The sequence below is a fragment of the Bos grunniens genome, chromosome 16 (genome assembly GCF_055505025.1).
Source record: "Bos grunniens cultivar Pamir isolate PY7600 chromosome 16, Bosgru_T2T1.0, whole genome shotgun sequence".
NCBI lineage: Eukaryota > Metazoa > Chordata > Mammalia > Artiodactyla > Bovidae > Bos > Bos grunniens.
The window spans coordinates 19718027-19737858 of NC_141180.1; the positions used below are offsets into that span (position 1 = coordinate 19718027).

A 19832-nucleotide genomic window follows, 5' to 3' on the forward strand; every position below is an offset into this window, starting at 1 on the left:
CCACAGGAAGTACTCCAACCGTTGCCACTTTCACCAAGCCTATTTCTGGCCTTCGTGACTCTCAATAGATGATCTTGCCTCTTTTAATAAGAGAGAGAGAGGCCATCAGCATGAACCTTTTTACCTACAAATTCATCTATATTCACAGCCATCTCAATTGCCTTTCCTCCTGTCTCCAAGGAGAAAAAGGTGTATCTCTTACATTTGCTCAAATTTCTTTCTGCCCCAAATCCCATAATTTCCACAGTCTCACTGACAATATCCCTCAACTAACCATTCTTTTTTCTACAATCGTTAGTCCTTCAATCTGGTGATTTTTTTTCCCCTTTAGCTTATATGTATACCTCAAGCTTAAAAAAAAAAAGATTCCCTCCTTTAATATTGGACTATAGCCGATTTACAATGTTGTGTTAGTATCAGCTGTAAAGTGATTCAGTTACACATACACATATATTTATTCTTTTTCAAATTCTTTTCCCATTTAGGTTATTACAGAATATTGAGCAAAGTTCCCCTCCCCCCATTCTTTATTCCTTCATCTGATGCTACACTACTGTTCTCTTTTATGCTTTAATTTGACATTTACCATCTTCATTTTCTTGCTTTCTTTTTATTTGCAAAGTCATATTATATGCCTTCTACTCCTATTTCTTCCTAATCTCCTCAAAGGTTGCTATTTTATCATATCTAGTACTTGGCTCTCTTTTATTCTCTCTGAATGAATACTTTCTTTGGGTGAAGAAGGTTTATCCAAATGTTGCCATATTTATTGCCTCAACCATGATCTATATGTTGATCATCCCTATATATATATACACACACACATATGTATAAACCTAACATCTTTCCTGGATAATTCCACTTAGATGAACTATAGATACCTTAAAATTAACATTTTAAAACCAAAATCTTAAGCCTCCCACTGAGGAACACCTGATTTTCCATTTAGGTTAGTGTAACTTTGACTCAACCAACTACTACTTAAGAGAAATATGACATTCAGCATTCCCATATAACTTTAATTAGTCAAGTATACTTCTTCAATATTCCTAAAATCTATCTCCTATCTCTATTCTTATTACAGTGGATTATCTGAGGCCTGGCTTAGACTACTGTTATCCCTGCTTCTAAACTTATCCCTTTCTATCTTTCCTTCATACTGTAGTCAAAAAGATTTCTCTAAAGAGAAATATGATTCTATCATTCTCCAGTTAAAATACTTAGTAGCTTGGTTAATAAAACTATAAAAACCCTTAATCGAATGTAGAAATTAAAGTAAAACTTACATATAATGTAACATAAAGGGAAAGTATATATACAACAAAAATACAAAATCTAACTATAAAAAAACCCGAGAAAGAAATATATCTAATTGTTGATGTCTGCTGTTTTGGGACAGTTATGAATGATATGATTTAAATTTATTCCTTTTTACCACTTCCCTCAATATTTTAGTAGCAATTATAATAAAACTAATACACAGTGCTAACTTTGTGTGTTAGACCCTGCCCTAAGTTAAGTCTTTTAACCCTGATAACAAGTTTACTACTCAGGTGTTCTTATAGGGATATAAATCCTGATTAAAAAACTGAAGTACAGAGAGGTTAAATAACTTGCCCCTAATTAAATAGCTGGCTGGTGCTGGAGCCAGGATTTAAACCCAGGTAATGCTAAATTAATTGTAATGAGTCTGTGTAATGTTTCTAAGAAACAAAAAATATCCTAAAATATTGCCTTTAAGGTTTCACATCTTCTAAGAAAGTGAATAAGAAAATACTAAAAATGCTTGAGTACAATATTATCACAATCTGTTTTTTACTTTTCCAGTTTCTTCTCCTAACTCTGGTAATATCCTATGGCATTCAGCTTCCATGATATGCCAAGCTCTTGATTGCTTTTAGTCACTCATCAGTGCCTCTCTGCAATACCCACTACTTCAGTCCCACTGACCTACATAACCTCTGCTCGTTGTTCAAAATTCATTTTAAATCCTTATATATCATATTATATATTCTAATGGTGCTACTCTGTATCTTCTGTATTTGCATTCAATGATTGCATAATATTCTATCCCTGGAAAGAACCATCATTAACAGGGTTATTCACCTATTTCTGGATATAAAGACTGCTTCCAGTGTTTACTTAATATAAAAGATGTTATGATAAACATGTTCATGCAAATAGATATTTTTGGTAGTTTATATTTTTTCAAGCTAGATTTTCAGATGGGGAATTATTGAGTCAAAAGTTACAGACTGTTTTTGACTTCTGAAACATTGCCAAATTGTTTTTCACAACAACTATACCAACTTACAAAGCTGTAACAACAATGCTGGAAGTATTATTTTCACTGCACCCTCCAGATTTCAGAATATATTTTTAAATCTGTGCCTTATTATAAATTTGATTTGTGATTATATCATAAACAACAAATTTACTTTAGTGACACTAAAACCATAAACCAGTATTCTCACTTCTACAATTTCACAGTTACTCAAAAGTTAGCTTCAACTAAAAATCTTTCCTTATTTCTTTTGCAAATAAGGCAGGATATAGGTTAGTTATCAAAATTTCTACCTGTGCAGTGGAAGGGACTTGATCTTGGGTTTTTCAGAAGTTGAGGAGAGCGTTTTAATCTGAGGCTTGGCTGTTGGTGAAGTTTCCAAATCTCGGCTAAGCTCAGCTTCAGTTTTCTTAATGAATTCATCGTATGACTACGTTTAGGAAAATCAGAGGAGTCAATGTACAGAATTTTTAAAAACTATCTTAACTTAGAAAACTAAACATTTAATGGTAAAATATTCAAACAGTAAAAAAGATATTAATATAAAATTTTTACTCCCTGCATCAGTATTATTTCTCAGAGTTCTAAAATTAGTTATTTGCATAGCCTTCTTGAAATAGGTTATGTATAAGCAAGATGTATAATGTAACACTAATATCAATTAGGAAATGATATAATCTCAATTACAGAAGCGTAATACTTATGAAGCAATAATTCAGGCCCTGCCATATTAAAAAAACTCTTTAGCTGATTATATAATTATTCTTTAAAGGATGTCCTAATACTTTCCTGATATTTTTAAGTTCAGCCATTGCACTGAGTTTCAATGGCAGTAAGCTTCTTAAGGGAATCTGTACTTTGGGAATAGAGATCTCAAGGAAAGAGAAGGGAGTGGTTGAGAGCATAATAGTACAGAATTGCAAAAATACTTCGTAGTTATTAGTCATTCTATAAATAAAGCTTCACTAATTTATATAGTATACTATATACATATACTATAATTAAAGAACTTTTTATTGCCTTTATTTAAATCATTTAATATAATATTGAATGAGATGGATCTTTATATTTTTCTCTAGATATTTTTCTGGTTGATGTATCTATTATTGAACTTTTGGGGCAATGCTATTCAATGTAATAGTATTTCATTTAGCTTTTAATTGGTCCTCATGACCTTTGGCCACCTGATGCGAAGAGCTAACTCATCTGAAAAGACCCTGATGTGGGGAAAGATTGAGGGCGGGAGGAGAAGGGGATGACAGAGGATGAGGTGGTTGGGATAGCATCACTGACTCAATGGACATGGGTTTGGGTGGACTCCAGGAATTGGTGATGGACAGGGAGGCCTGGCGTGCTGTGGTTCATGGGGCTGCAAAGAGTCGGACACGACTGAGAGACTGAACTGAAATGAACATGACCTTCAGCAGTACTTTTAAATCGTGGGCCCCAGCTTAGGCCAATTAAATAAAAATCTCTGGGAGTGAGCCTGGATATTTGTATTTTTCAAAAAACCTCCTTGATTAATTCTAATGTATAGTCAGATTGAGCACTACAGACCTATAGGATGAAGTTCAAACTCATCAGTCTGATTTCTAAAGCCCTAAATTTGATCTTCATTTTAAAATTTTGTTTCTCACTACTTTTCAGCATGGTCACTGAATCTTAATCACTTTTCTTCTAAACATATGTGCAAGTTACAATTCCTGTTCCCATCTCTGTGTTGTGTACTAATGTAAATGTCTTATCTTCTCCAGATCTGTTAGCAGGTTTATCTTCTATGTGGAAGACAGTGTAGTGTAATGGTAAGGCCACAGAATTTGGAATTCAAGCTAAATTAAAATCCTAGTTTTAACACATTTGAGCTGCATCTCTCTGGATATCATTAATTTCACTGAAACTCAGTTTCCTCATCTGTAAAACAGGGATAGTAATATCCACACCTTGTTGCTTTGACGATAAAGTGAAAAATATGTGTACAGTAATTAGCCAAGTTTCCAGCACATAAAAAGGTCCTTGAATATTTGATTAAATTAATAAACACATTAATAAAGGAGAATACATGTTTGGTTTTAGCACACAAGGATGATTAAAATAACAGAAATTTTGCCCAAACAAAAACCTTTTTAGCACTTAGAGCACCTGGAGTCCAACCAATGAAATCAACTGCCTTGAAAATCTGAAACTTGTTATTACTGAAAGTGACTGAGAAGAAACTGAATGACGTCAGGTGAGGCCTTCAGAAGGGGTTCTTATGATACAGGAAGTTCAGACTGGTTCTGTAATGAATATGGTGTTTAGGAATACTAGGCTGACAGAATGCATGTAAGCCATAGGGAAGCAACCGGAGGCAAGGACATGTAAGAGTAAGAGGCTGTGCACACTACAGCGGTAAGAGGACATCAGGTTCCAAATAGCTTGATGTCAGTAGGAATGGAAAGGGGCAAGCAAGATTTATGAAAAAAGAAATCAATGGGATCTGATAACTGAATGAATAGGAAAAAACAGAATGAGAAAGATATAAAAACTATAAAGTAATTAGCCCCCAATTAAATAAATTAATTTTAAAAATATTCAGAGGAATTTTCAGTAAAACCTTCTGTGCCCACATGCTTTTAAAGCTAAAAACAAAACAAACAAACAAAAACCAGGTTTCCAGAATTGGGTAGAATCAAATCAGGGAAGGCTGCTAGAGTTTGGAAGGAAACTCAAGTTTAAAGTTATCTTTAGGAGCTATTCAAATAGTACAAAGAATCATACTAATAAGCTGGGTGGCATGAAACACCATTCTGCAAAAAAAAAAAAAAAAAAAAAAACCCAAAGAAAAGAAAAGGCAGTTAACAGTTTCAACAGCCAGGATTATTTATCTAATGGTTCTTTCCTTAAGATGACATGGATATCAAGCTTACTTTCATAGGCCTAATCTTTCCTCTTTGGGGAAAAAACTCATTTTAATACTTTTACTATTTACTTTAATACTTGATATTATAATATTTAACATTTTAATATTTAATGCTTCAAGCAAGAGTTTGTTCAGACACGTCAGTTTCTTTGTTTTTAAAGTTAGGTTAAAATGTGGCACAAAACTAATATTGAAAATTTTTAATCTATCACTTTTTTAATGCTTAAAACATTTCTGGCTTCATGTTTGCACTAGCCTTCTTATATCTAACCTCCAATTGTTTGATCAGACTGGCTTCTTGGGCTTTGAGTCTTTCCTTTTGCCTTTTTTTCTGTTCCTTCTTTAGTTGGTCCACAACTGATTTTCTTTTCCGCAGCTCATCCTTCAGGGCTCTGATTCTACCTTCAATGTCACTCTGGTCAGATGTAGTTTCTGAAAGAGATATAAAACCTTTTAATGTCATTAAAAAAAATAAATTCAGTAACTGTTAATAGAAAGCACCAATGTAAAGTTAATCTAACATTTAAAATTTTAGATTCAGAAAAAAATTATTGGTGATTTCCATCCTTTCTCCTAAATCTCTATGCAGGGGTGGGTGTGCGTCTTCCTGTTTATTTTCACCTTCTAATTGTCCTATTTTGAAACTGCAAATAAAGTTTGCAAATCTGAAGATACTCTGTCTTGATAAGTAGCTGGAAGTAGAAAAACTTTTGGTTAGCGGCATTTGGACATTCTTTAAGGATTTATTTCCTGGTAACAGGATAGCCATACTTAACTGTACCTCCTCTTGGTTATTAATAGATAGTTTGATAGTTTTAAAGTCATATTAAAATCAAACTAGAATTTTACCATTTGAAATTGATTGTGAGTCATCAGCTAATGGCTTAATATTATAAAAGGAGAGAGAAAAATTATAAAGAAATATACTTTGTGATAACCTTTGGAAGCTCTTAAAACATTTAAAATAATGAAATAAAGCTATAGTTCAATCTTATTTTCTTCCCAACAATTTAGACACATACATGCACACAAAGTAGATGTTTAGTCACAGCAAAATCATGAAAAAGACATTTCATTGTTAAGCATCACACAAATCTTATAAAAATAAGCATCATTAGGACTTCCCTGGTGGTCTAGTGGCTACGACTTGTGCTTCCAGTGCAGGGGGCCCAGGTTCAATCCCTGGTCAGGGAACTAGATCCCATGTGCTGTTCACATGTGGCAACTAAAGATCCAGCATGCCACAACTGAGACCCGGCACAGTCAAATGAACACTACTGACAATAAAATAAGCATCATTTAAAAACAGCTTATTTCACTACACATGGAAATTACACAGAAAAAAAATGACATCTCCTCCTTGAATCACACCATGGTGTCATTTCCACACGCTAATGATGAGTGAGGCATTTAATAGTCTTTTAAGAGAAATACTATTATATACAACTCTGAAGACTTAGATGCACATTATAACATTACATCATAAACAACCAGGTTTTTTTTTTTTTTTTAAGCACTTCAGATTAAATTGCAAAGAACTAATCACAGAATTTATTTTGAAAAGTCCTTTTTTTGCAATGTGATCTAAATATCTTAATTAGAAATAATGACATCTAAGTTCCTGCTACTTTAGTCTCCTGACTTAAGGTGCATTAGGAAAATTATACCCAAAAAAAAAAAAAAAAGGAAAATTATACCCATCTTATGCCAGTAGTGCCATCAGACTGAGCCCTGAGTGAATAGCGAAGTTCACTATTTACTGATCAACACTAATAAAATGAAGCAATAATAAAGGTCATTTTTAGCTTGGAATCTACTACTGGTAATTAGTAAGGTGTCTGTCACTTAATGATTTCTAGAACTGATGTGAAAATTAAATAAGATACATAAAGCATGTAGCACAGTACTTGGACTACTATAAAAAGCTCAATAAACGGTGGTAGTATTAGTACACATAAAACATTTTTATGTAGCCATATTTTATGTAACATATTTTTTGGTTTAAACCTAAAAAAGGTGGTGGTAAGGAGACAGCAACTGAGTATCTTCCTCTTGTTCTCCTTTAATTTCTGAAGAAAATAATAAATTCATTTTATTTATTTTTGGCTTAATTTATCGATTTTATTTATATATATTTTATTGAAGTACAGTTGACTTACAATGTTTCAGGTACACAGCAAGGTGATTCAGTTATACATATACACATATATTATTTTTCAGATTATTTTCCATTATAGGCTATTACAAGATATTGACTATAGCTCCCTGTGCTATACAGTAAATCTTTGTTGCATATCTATTTTTTAAAATTAGAAATCTAGCATTCTATTCATACTAAGTCAAACAAGTTGAGTCAAATGTCATACGTTTTTTAGTTAGGCAATATTACTTATATATAGGTATACAAAAACTTTTCTACTATGCTTGATAAAGGCTTGAGAAAGAATATCACAAAAAAGAGAAGATGGAGAAATTGGAAAACATAAACTAAGTGAAACGGGGGCACTGAATATGAAATAGAAAAAAAATGAAACGAACTAGATGAAAGTAAAAGATCATCATATAAGTCCAGTTGTTTTTAAACACAGCTGCTCATGAGAAACGTATCTGGAGCTTTGGGGGAAAAAAAGCAGATCTGGACATTTGATTTTTCAAAACATTCCAAGATAATCTGATATGCATTTGGATTTTAAAAAGTGATTACAGGTTTTTCTATTAAATGGTAGTTTTGATGATATAGAATTCAATTATTTTTCTGTTGAAACAATCATGATACAATGGTATTAAGTAAGTAATAGTTGCATAATCACAATAATAAAAGATGTTTATCAGTTTTCACAATCAATAGCCAGACAAAAAATAAAAGGTAATTACAACTGCAAGCCATAATGGGAATATGATTAATCTAATAATATAAAATAATTACATACAATCTGGGGGGTTAAGTAGAGTGATGTGGTAAGTGCAAATGCACCAACCACAAGACACAGACTGGCTGAGCAGATGAAAATATGTCCATGTATGCACTTCCACTTACCACATCACTCTACTTAACCCCCCAGATTGTAAGTATTTTATATTATTAGATTAATCATATTCCCATTATGGCTTGCAGTTGTAATGATCCTATTACCGTTTTCTTAATTGTTTCAGATTCATTTTCTGTAGGTCTTTTCCTTCTCCTGTGTTTCTTGCTTAGAGAAATTCCTTTAGCATTTGTTGTAAAGCTGGTTTGGTGGTGCTGAATTCTCTTACTTCTGCTTGTCTGGAAAGCTTTTTGATTTCTCCATTAAATCTGAATAACAGTCTCGCTGGGTAAAGTATTCTTGGTTGCAGCTTCTTCCCCTTAATCTCTTTAAATATATCATGCCATTCCCTTCTGGCATGTAGAGTTTCTATTGAGAAATCAGCTGATAGCCTGATGGAGTTCCCCTGTATGTTACCTGTCGTTTTTCCCTTGTTGCTTTTAACATTTTATCTTGGTCTTTAATTTTTGTCAGTTTGATTAGTATGTGTCTTGGTGTGTTCCTCCTTGGGTTTATCCTGCCTGGGACTCTCTGTGCTTCCTGGACTTGATTGACTAGTTCCTTTCCTATGTTAGGGAAGTTTTCAGCTATTATCTCTTGAAATATTTTCTCAGGTCTTTTCTCTCTTCTCCTGGGACCCCTCTAATGTGAATGTTGGTGTGTTTAATGTTGTCCCGAGGTCTCTTAGGCTGTCTCCATTTTTTTCTTTTTTCTATATTCTGTTCTGCAGCAGTGACTTCCACTATTCTGTCCTCCCTCATTTATTTGTTCTTCTGCTTCAGTTATTCTGCTATGGATTCCTTCTAGTATATTATTCTTCTCTGTTTATTCTTTAGTTCTTCTATGTCTTTGGTAAACATTCCTTGCATCTTCTCCATTGTTTTCCCGAGACCCTGGATCGTCTTCACTATCATTATTCTGAATTCTTTTTCTGGAAGGTTGCCTATTTCCACTTCACTTGGTTGTTTTTCTGGGGTTTTATCTTGTCCCTTCATCTGGGACATAACTTTCTGCTTTTTCATCCTGACTGACTTTCAGTAATGTGAGTTTTGTTTTAGCTGCTGTGGGACTGTTGATCTTGCTTCTTCTGTCTGCCCTCCGATGCAGGAGGCTAAGAGGCTTGTGTAAGCTTCCTGATAGGAAGGACTGGCAGTGGGAAAATCTGAGCCTTGCTCAGTAAAACTTAACCCAGTTATCTGCTGATGGGTGGGGTTGCACTGGCAGTTGTTCGGCCTGAGGTCTATGGGCACTATGGCAGGGTTAATGGCGGCCTCCAAGAGGGCTTACACCAAGGGGGACCTTCCAGGACTGCTGCTGCCAGTGTCCCCTTCCCTGTGGTGAGCCCCTGCCAACCCATGACTCCACAGGAGACCTCTGACATTAGCAGGTAGTTTTGGTTCAGTCTTCCACAGGGTGACTGCTCTTTTCCTCTGGGTCTTGGTGTGTGCAAGATTTTGTTTGTGCATTCCAAGACTGGAGTCACTGTTTCCCCTGCTGCTGCTACTGCTGCTACGTGACTTCAGTCGTGTCCAACTCTGTGCGACCCCATAGACGGCAGCCCACCAGGCTGCCCCGTCCCTGGGATTCTCCAGCCAAGAACACTGGAGTGGGTTGCCATTTCCTTCTCCAATACATGAAAGTGAAAAGTGAAAGTGAAGTCGCTCTGTCGTGTCCGACCCTCAGCGACCCCATGGACTGCAGCCTACCAGGCTCCTCCGTCCATGGGATTTTCCAGGGAAGAGTATTGGAGTGGGGTGCCATTGCCTTCTCTGCTGTTTCCCCTAGTCCTGTGAAATTCCTATAATCAAATCCCACTGGCCTTCAAGGTCAGATTCCCTGGGGATTCTCAGCCCCTTTGTGGGATCCCCAGGCTGGGAAGCCTGATGTGGGGTTTAGAACCTTCACAACAGTGGGAGAACTTCTTTGCTACTATTGGTCTCCAGTTTTTGGGTCACCCACCTGGCAGGTATGGGAATTTGATTTTATTGTTATTGTGCCCCTCCTACCATCTCGCTATAGCTTCTTTGACTTTGGACGTGCAGTATCTTTTTATGGTGGTTCTAGCATCCTCCTGTCAATGGCTGTTGAACATGCAATTTTGGTGTTCTCGCAGGAGACGAGTAGATGTCCTCTCAATTTGTTCTAGAGCTAAAAGGCTCTGAATCTTACTGGTAAGCTTTACGGTGATTTAATTAACAATTCTGAACAATAATTGGGGGTAGGACTGCAAGTTGAGCTGAAAATTATAACCTTTCTAAAATGAAATATAAACCCCATACCTTTGAATCTACTAAAGCTGTGTATTCTTTTAGCTTGATAAACTTTATGTGCTTCCAGAACTTGAGATGTTACTTTGATAAAATTTTATAGGAGACTACTATACTTCCTATAACTTTGCCTCCAAAATGATTATTTTAAATGAATATACTTTAAAAATTGGATATGTAAGCAGTGATCTTTTTAAATAAAAACATTTCTCAACTATAACTGTGAAGATTTAACAGAGATGATGAGAAACTTTAAGTTCAGATGAAAGACCATGTGAAATGTTTACATTTTTAAGAAGTAAAGAAACCAAAGTTCTACAAGTGAAAGGTAAAAAGAGATCAAATAAAAGTCTATGACAGTGAATGGGAGTACATTTTCCACATGCCCAAATCTAATTCTACTATATAGTGTTTATCATCAATAATATCTAAAGGAACCTCTAGAAAAATATTTTTTTATCCAAGTAACTCTCTAAATCAATGTATTGTCTTTATGGAATTCTCTCCTACAGGATTTTTTTGGAAGAAAGGGGATAGGGGAAATGACAGGAAAATGAGACTTCTGTTGGCTGAAATACATCAAGACAGAATAACCTGATGAACAGAATAACTTGATTAAAATTATGTGCTGTCTGGTATAACAAGTTAAAAGTGCAGAGCACTATAGGAACACATAAGCAGCACCTGTCACACACAAAAAATTTAACAAATGTCTGATGAATAAATGACTACTAATGTCTAAGAACATAACAATTTATCATGGTTTGTATAATGAGGGATATAAATTATCAAGGGAAAGCAAAGAATTATGTAATTATGTAATTCAATTTTGGCAAGGAAAAAGCCTTTACAAATGAAACAGAGTATAACATTTTACCAGTCACATAGACAGACAAAGCTTATTAAAGAGAAATGCAAACATACTACAAAGAAAACTAACTCCTTCCTTGTTACTCTTACCTGACTGTGTCATAGATAATGACTCATCTGACCAACTATAACAATGTTGATGGGACTTGACGGGCAGACGACCGTGTCCTCCAGTCCTATGACTTCCTTTGCTAGACTCTTGCTTTGACACAGACATGCAGCTCTTGGGAGGTGACTGTTTAAACAGAAATCAAATAAGAACTGTTCTGTGATACAATTATTAAACTCTATTTAAAATGTAAGATACTAACAAGTTAAAGGTAATATTTACAAAGAATTTTAAATAACTTCATGAAATAAAAAGTGAAAAAAAGTTTGCAAATTACACAAAAGATTTCAACTTTTTTAAGTATATGGAAAAAGTTATTTAAAAGCATGCTTTTAAAGATGTTTATGATAAACTATGAGTGGCTACTGAATCAGTGATATTTACCCCTTTATTTAACTTTAAAAATACTAAATATGGGTGTACAGATATCTCTTCAACATAGTGATTTTACTTCCTTCTGATACATATCCACAAGTGCATTTGCTGGATCATTGGTAGTTCTTCATCAATAGATAAATGAATAAAGAAAATGTGACATCCACCCCCCACCCCCCCCACACACAAATACTATTCAGTCATTAAAAAAAAGAAAAAGGAAATCCTGTCATTTGAGACAACATGAATTGATCTTGAGGGCACTTAACTAAGTGAAGAAAGTCAGAGAGAGAAAGACAAATATTTTATGATTTCACTTATATGTGGAATCCAGAAAAATTCCAACTCATAGAAAAAGAGATCAGATTTGTGGTCCCCAGAGGTGGGGAGTAGTGGGTAGGGAACTGGCTGAAGCTGGTCAAAAGGTATCAGTTTCCAGTTATAGGATATATAAGTACTGGGGATATAATGTACAACATGACGACTATATTTAACACTGCTGCATGGTATGTTTGAAAGTTGCTAAAAGAGTAGACCCTAAAAATTCTCATCACAAGGAAAAAAATGTTTTTGTAACTATACAAGATGATGGATATTCACTAAACTTACTGTAGTGATCATTTCACAATATGTGTATGTCAAGTCATCATGCTGTACACTTTAAACTCATGCTGTACACTTTAAATTCACAGTGCTAAATGTCCATTATATGTCAATAAAACTGAAAAACATTTAATACGAAATAGGTACTATCTTTACAGAAGAAAAGAAGAATATAGGAAAGGGGGGAGGGAAGAAAATAAGAGCATAAGAAGACTGCCCACACTAGATTATTTATCACAAAGGGAGTAATTTCTACCCTGGTATCAAGAGGAAGTGAATAAGCCTGATGTGGTTCCTAACTGTTATATCATCACTTCCTTTCCCTGCAATGGTGGGCAAGTTACTCAGTCTGCTAAGCTTCAGAGTGGGGCTTAAAACATTATCTAAAGAATTGCTGTGAGGATAATCTACATAAGGCATTCAGCACACTACCTGGCACTTGACAAACACCCAATAAATATTACTTTTTATTATAAAAGTGACTTTAAGGCACACTAGCTTTGACTTTCTTATATGGTCTATTTCCAACTTAGGTGGATTCTTTTTTCAAACACAAAGTGGCTTTTACCAATGTTTTTGTTCACTTACAGTATTTAATATTATTACGCTAATCCTTCATACACATTATAAAATTAAGCTTAGAAAAAGCTAAATTTCTAGCTTAAGGTTTTACTAGACAGTTTTTTACTAAAGTATAGAATTAAGGGCAATGTGAAAAACCTCTTTATTCTGAAGTGACTATTATTCTAATTTAGAATCCATATCCATTTCAGATCTGCCTTAAAGAGATGAAACCACTACTATGATTAAGAAGTATAGAGCAGTCATTAACTAAATTATAGAAAAGGCACACTGGTATGGTTTAAGGTCTTATTGTTTCTATTATGTGACAAATCGCAGACTTTAATAAGAACTTGCCCCACACATTATCTTTATTAAAGACTTTAGAAGTTCCTATCTTTGTTTATTAAAAACTTCATAGCATATAATTTTATAAATGCCACTAAAGCTAAAATTCATATATTTATAAATTTTTAGGAGTCAATGAAAAGCTTTATTTCTATTCAAATGTCATGTACTGTACATTACAGGTATGGGTGATAGTCAATGCTTCCTTAATAGCAAGAATATAAGTTAATAATATACCTTCAGATAGGTTTTTTGTAAAGAACCTTTAAGATATAAATATATATTAACTTACATGTTTACTAGGCGAGGTAGAAGATTCTAGTTCTTGTGAAAAAACCATGTCTTCAGTACGTATACTATGATCTGGACTCCCAGGATGCTCCTGAACTATAGACTCAGATGGTATATACTCAACAGCAGGGCTGCCCAATTCTTCTGGAATAGAGCTTTCACTGTGTAGCTGAGAGTAGGAAGGTACTGGAGATTCTGTTTCACTCACTATTTCTAGAAGAGAAGGTGAAAACAAGAAAAAGTACACAATCATAGTCAAGGGAAATGTTCATCTGTTAGACTTTACATTTGTTTTTAGCATGATTTCACTAGTTGCATTTAGATATATTTTTTAATCCCATCACTTAATGAATCACATTTACTGTTAACATCCTTAAGTCTAAGAATTTTGGCTGATCCAAACTGAGAGACATTATCTGTAACATAGAGTCAGCAATGATAATGATAACCTGAGTGTCTGTAAAGATGCAATTACAACTCGTATTTGTTTAGGAAAATGGAAACATATGGAAATCAATCACTTTGGAAAGCAATTTGGGAGTATTTGGTAAACATGAAAAAACACTTTATGATCTAGAGATTCTACTTCTAGGTATATATCCTAGAGAAATCTTGTATACATGCAGCAGGAGACATATACATGGTTATCAGCAGTGTTGTTATAATAGTAAAAAACTAAGTAAAATGATGACAATTGCAGCAATGAAATTTTAAAAGACGCTTACTCCTTGGAAGGAAAGTTATGACCAACCTAGATAGCATATTGAAAAGCAGAGATATTACTTTGCCAACAAAGGTCTGTCTAGTCAAGGCTATGGTGTTTCCAGTGGTCATGTATGGATGTGAGAGTTGGACTATAAAGAAAGCTGAGCGCCGAAGAATTGATGCTTTTGAACTGTGGTGTTGGAGAAGACTCTTGAGAGTCCCTTGGACTGCAAGGAGATCCAACCAGTCCATTCTAAAGGAGACCAGACCTGGGTGTTCAATTGGAAGGATTGATGTTGAGGCTGAAACTCCAATACTTTGGTCACCTCATGGGAAGAGCTGACTCATTGGAAAAGACCCTGATGCTGGGAAACACTGAGGGCAGGAGGAGAAGGGGACGACAGAGGATGAGATGGTTGGATGGCATCATTGACTCGATGGACATGGGTTTGGGTGAACTCCGGGAGTTGGTGATGGACAGGGAGGCCTGGCGCGCTGCGGTTCATGAGGCCGCAAAGAGTCGGACACGACTGAGTGACTGAATTGAACTGAAGTAAAATGAATAAATTGTGGTATATTTATAAACTGAAATGCTACACAGCAATACAAATGAATGAACTGTATGCATCGAGATATACTATGAATTTTACTCAGCACTTTTGGAACATGTAGCACTATCTTGCCTCTGGAATTTCCTGTCCACTGTGGCCTCAGCTCTAAGAAAACAAATACTTTTGACAGTAAACAGAAAATTCTTGATATTATACTTGTATGATCTTAAGAATGTACACTGCTTTCATTCTGTCACCATGGATATAATGCCCCACAAGGATTAAGTTATACTTTGGCTCAATATCGGTAAAATTTTATATCAGTTACTATTATTATCACCATGTGCTCAGTCATGTCAGACTTCTTGCGACCCCTTGGACTGTAGCCTGTCAGGCTCTTCTGTCCATGGGATTTCCCGGGCAAGAATACTGGAATGGGTTGCTATTTCCTTCTCAGGGGATCTTCCTGACCTGGGGATCAAACCCATATCCTGGCAGTCAAATCCTTTACCACTGAGCTACCTGAGAAGCCCAACAAAAGAAATACCTATACCCCAAAGAATGTTTTACTTTAATAAACATTTAAAAAATTACATTTAATAAACTGCCTGTATATACCATATTTTGTTTATCTACTTATTTGTTGATAGCCACTTGGGTTTTTCATCATTTGGCTATTGTGAATAATGCTGCTATAAACATGGGTGTACAAATAGCTCTTTGAAAACTTGGTTTCAATTCTTTTTGGTATATATGTATATAAACCCAGAAGGGGAATACAGTAATTCTATTTTTAATTTTTTGAGGTACTGATATACCATTTCCATAATAGTTACAACTATTTTACATTCCCATCAGCACTGCACACAGGCACCAATTTCTCCAAATCCTTGTCAACATTTTTTTTTTGAGAATAGCTTTCCTAATAGATGTGAGTATGTATTTCACTGTATTCCTGACTTTTGAAGAGTTATATTTCAATAGGAGTCTAGCAACATTTTTACGCTTTTAAAGAAATACGGACTATAGCAGAAAAACACTAAAACTTTGTAAAATGTTTAATCTGTAGGTGTTGTCCAATATGGTAGCCATCAGCCTCATGTTGCCACTTAAATAGCAATTAAGTTCAATTTCTCAGTTCTACCAGCTAAATTTCAAGTGCTCAATAGCCATTTAAAAAATCAGGCTTTTGAAAAGTCTCAAGAGCTCTTCCCTGAATAATATTTTATGTTTTATGAAAGAAAGATACATGGCTTAAACTCCTTAATGATGGACATCTGTCAGATTTCTTGGACCCCAAGCTTACTTTTAATCCCTCATTGATTATTTGATGATTTCCTGCCACATGAGTTCCTTGTCACCCAAGACAGAACCCAGAAAAGCCAACTGCCAGCTTCCTTGCTGGGCACTGGAACTTGGGCATTGAAACTAGGTGTCCCAGTAGAAGACCTCATTACAAAAGTGAATAACCTGAAAAAGAAGGCTCCATGTGGACTCTACTTTAGGTGGCTTTTGGTAGTGACAGTGGATTTTTCAGAGGTTGCAAAGTGGTGCAGAAGCGGCATGAATGGGGAATGACAAAAACAGTAGTTTTCTTTAGTGCTCTGGTGAGTAACTGCTAGAGCAGTCTTCTCATCAAGCCAGTTCTCTGGTATGGTTTTAGAACTTCTTCTAGAAGCTCAGTGTAGAGCTGGCTCTCCAGTCAACTCAAAATTTTATGAACCACTACATGGTCTTCAGAAAGTTACTTTTCTGCTTGGTCTTAGTAAACTTCAGTTATTCCAACAATGTGCCCTAATAGGTACACACAATTCTTTTTCTTAATTTTTCTTTTACTTACGTCATTTAGCTCATTAACTACACTACTCCTAAGCAATATTTGGTGAGATTGAAATTGTCTTTAGCTCATTTACCCAGTAACACTTTCCATGATCATATAGGTCAACAGTTCCTGACATATGGAGGTTTGAATAACAACAACTAGTCTTGATTTGCCCTCCAGACATGGTTGGAAATGTTTTCTACTTCTATTACAGCCAATGATGAAACCTGAGAAATTGAATCTGTTTACTAGGTCCTCTTAGATTTCCTTTCAAGATGGACAAGTCTAGCAGAATTTGAGGCTACAGAATGAGGATGTGGAAACTGACACAGAAGTAAGCCTTTGCTGAAGAAATTAAATAAAAATTGTTAAGGATAAAAAGGAACACTACAGATGAACTGCATTTACTGTATCATTAGTTTTATGTATCACTTGGTATGTATAGCTAAACAATATATCATTTAGTTTTGTTTGCTTTTAATTTTCTATAAAAGAAATCAAGCTGCTTGCAGTCTCCTGTGATTTGAGGTTCTTATATGTTGACTTGTATACTGTAATTTTTTTATCTTTACTGAGCATAATATGTAAATATACCACAATTTATTAATCCATTTTCCTATTTAATGTGGGTGGTTTCCTTTTTCCCCCCTGCCATTTCAAATACTGCTGTTATATATCTCCTAGTATAGATAAATACTTATAGATATCTATATGTATATCTCTATAATATCAGTATTTATAGATAGCTTTATTTATATCCATTTATTATCTATGTAAAAGTTCTCTAGAGCAGTAGTTTTAAGATTTTTTTTTTACGTTTATCATAGTATTTATCCTTACTATGTATGACATAATGATATTTTCTATTCTATTTCAATTTTAAACAATGCTGACTATAATCCACTAAACAGATTTCATGCATCTCTAATGGGACAAACCAGAACTTGAAAAACAATGCTATAAGACAGCAGTTCCCAAACATTTTGGTCTCAGGACCACTTTACACTCTGTAAAAGTACTGAGGACCCCCCAAAACTTTAGTTTATGTAGTTATAGACACAGTTATTTCTATCAGTATTTACAATATAAATTAAAATCCATAAAATTTTTAATTAATTAAAAATAAGAGTAATAAACCTTTATGTGTTAACATAAATTATATTTTCTAAAATTCAACACAGTGAAAGTGAAAGTGAAGTCGCTCAGTCCTGTCCAACTCTTTGCGACCCCGTGGACTATAGCCCACCAAGCTCCTCTGTCCATGGGATTCTCCAGGCAAGAATACTGGAGTGGGTTGCCATTTCCTTCTCCAGGGGATCTTCCCGACCCAGGGATCGAACCCAGGTCTCCCGCATTGCAGGCAGATGCTTTAACCTCTGAGCCACCATAGTACTTATTTTGAAAAAATGAAGTTTAATTGAAAGGAGAGAAACTTTTATTGACACAGTAAAATAAAATCTTTAATGGCTGGCTTAACAGAAGATAGGTGGATTCTGATATTTGTTTCTGTATGCAATCTGTGGTTATATGTTGATTTGGCTGAAGCGTATGCAGAAAATCTGGCTTCACACAAACGATACATAATAAGAAAAGGGAAGAGTATTTTAACAGTATTTACAAGTAACTGGATATCCTTTTTTAATGCCACACCAAAAGTGGACAATTAGTAGTTTCTTAAATGTTAGCTGTAATGTGAAATCTTACACCATTATCAGTGAACTTTTCATAATCTGTTGCATTAAAATCCACAGTCTGATCTTTCACCTTAATAGGATCTTTTACCCATACGTGATTTTCTAATCCTCACTGGTCATTTGGAAAATATTGGTTCACTGAGTTATTAGGAAGATCTTTTCAAATATTCACACATTTTATCACACAATATTAAAAGATGACTTTGACTGATACCATCACTCATACCAGAGAAGTCTGGAAAGCAGTCAAGCTCACAACAGGGGAAATAGCATTGCTAAAAGCCCTAATCTTCACTTGAAAGTTTTAATTTTATTATCAACAATAAACACTATCAGTTGTTTTTCTTGAAAAGTCAGAGCTGCTTCATTTATTTCTGAAAAATTGCTTATAAATACTCAAGACTGAATAAACACAGTTTGTTGGTCATTTAAGTAAAAATGGTACCAAATGAAAAAAATGGCTAGTTCAGTTTGCAAATCAAATAACTAGCTTTTCTTCAAGATAAATGTCATGCTTTGGCAAACACAAGTGCTTTTTGAATATTTTCTATTTGGTCACACAAAATATTAAAAAGATACGTACGCAAAGTTGAGATTCAATAATATTTAAATTAATTACACAAATATTTAAAATTACATTAAGTGTAAGAGTGGCACATTTCTACTGTGAGTACAGGGTTGTGAACAGTACGACGACCACTATGTGATTTGGCTCTACTGCCTTGATTCATATTAACGCATCAGCAATTTTACCCACCATTATTTTTATTCTATCAGTGTAAAGTTGACACAGTAGAAAAGGCAAACAACATGTCAGTATTATTCAGACCTTCTGAAAGGATCTCAGAGACCAAGGACCATACTTTAGGATTTATACTTGGCAATGGAATTGCTGAATTACAGGGCATACATACCTGGCTCTATTATTTTTATTATTTTATTGATGATTTTTAATGCCTCACCTTTCAACCTGTTTTTCAAAGTAGGTTTAACAATTAACACTTACACTAGCAGTTCTTTGTTCCACCTACAAACCAACAGGTTTGATGGGTGTGTTCAATGGGGTGAATGATGGCTCCCCCAAAAATATGTCCATGTCTCAATTCCCAAAACTTATGAATACAATCTTATTTGGAAAAAAGGTCTGTAGATGTAACGAAATTAGGGATCTCATGATGAGATCTTCTGGAATTATCTGGGTAGGCCCTAAATTCAATGACAAGTTTCCTTATGAGACAGGAGAGGAGAAAGATAGACACAGAGGAGAAGACTATGTGAGACTGAGTTAAAAGCAGACACAAGGAATGCCTGTAGCATACCACCAGAAGCTGGAAGACGAAAGAAAGAACTGTGTCCTGGACCCTTTAGAGGGAGCACACAGTACTGCCAACACCCTGATTTTGTACTTCTGGCCTCCGGAAGTGAGC

At 34.9% G+C, this 19832-nt stretch overlaps 1 protein-coding gene across 8 annotated transcripts in view; it reads right to left on the bottom strand.

Moving 5' to 3' along the window:
- CEP350 (centrosomal protein 350) overlaps window positions 1–19832 on the bottom strand; it is a 157495-nt gene that overhangs the window by 14427 nt on the left and 123236 nt on the right. For all 8 annotated transcript variants that reach the window (XM_086343533.1, XM_086343529.1, XM_086343531.1 and 5 more), the window contains 4 exons: window positions 13635–13846; window positions 11437–11581; window positions 5455–5615; window positions 2578–2714 (listed from right to left, as the gene is read on the bottom strand). In XM_086343533.1, the coding sequence (XP_086199659.1) occupies window positions 2578–2714; window positions 5455–5615; window positions 11437–11581; window positions 13635–13846 (655 nt within the window). The remainder of the gene's footprint in view (window positions 1–2577; window positions 2715–5454; window positions 5616–11436; window positions 11582–13634; window positions 13847–19832) is intronic.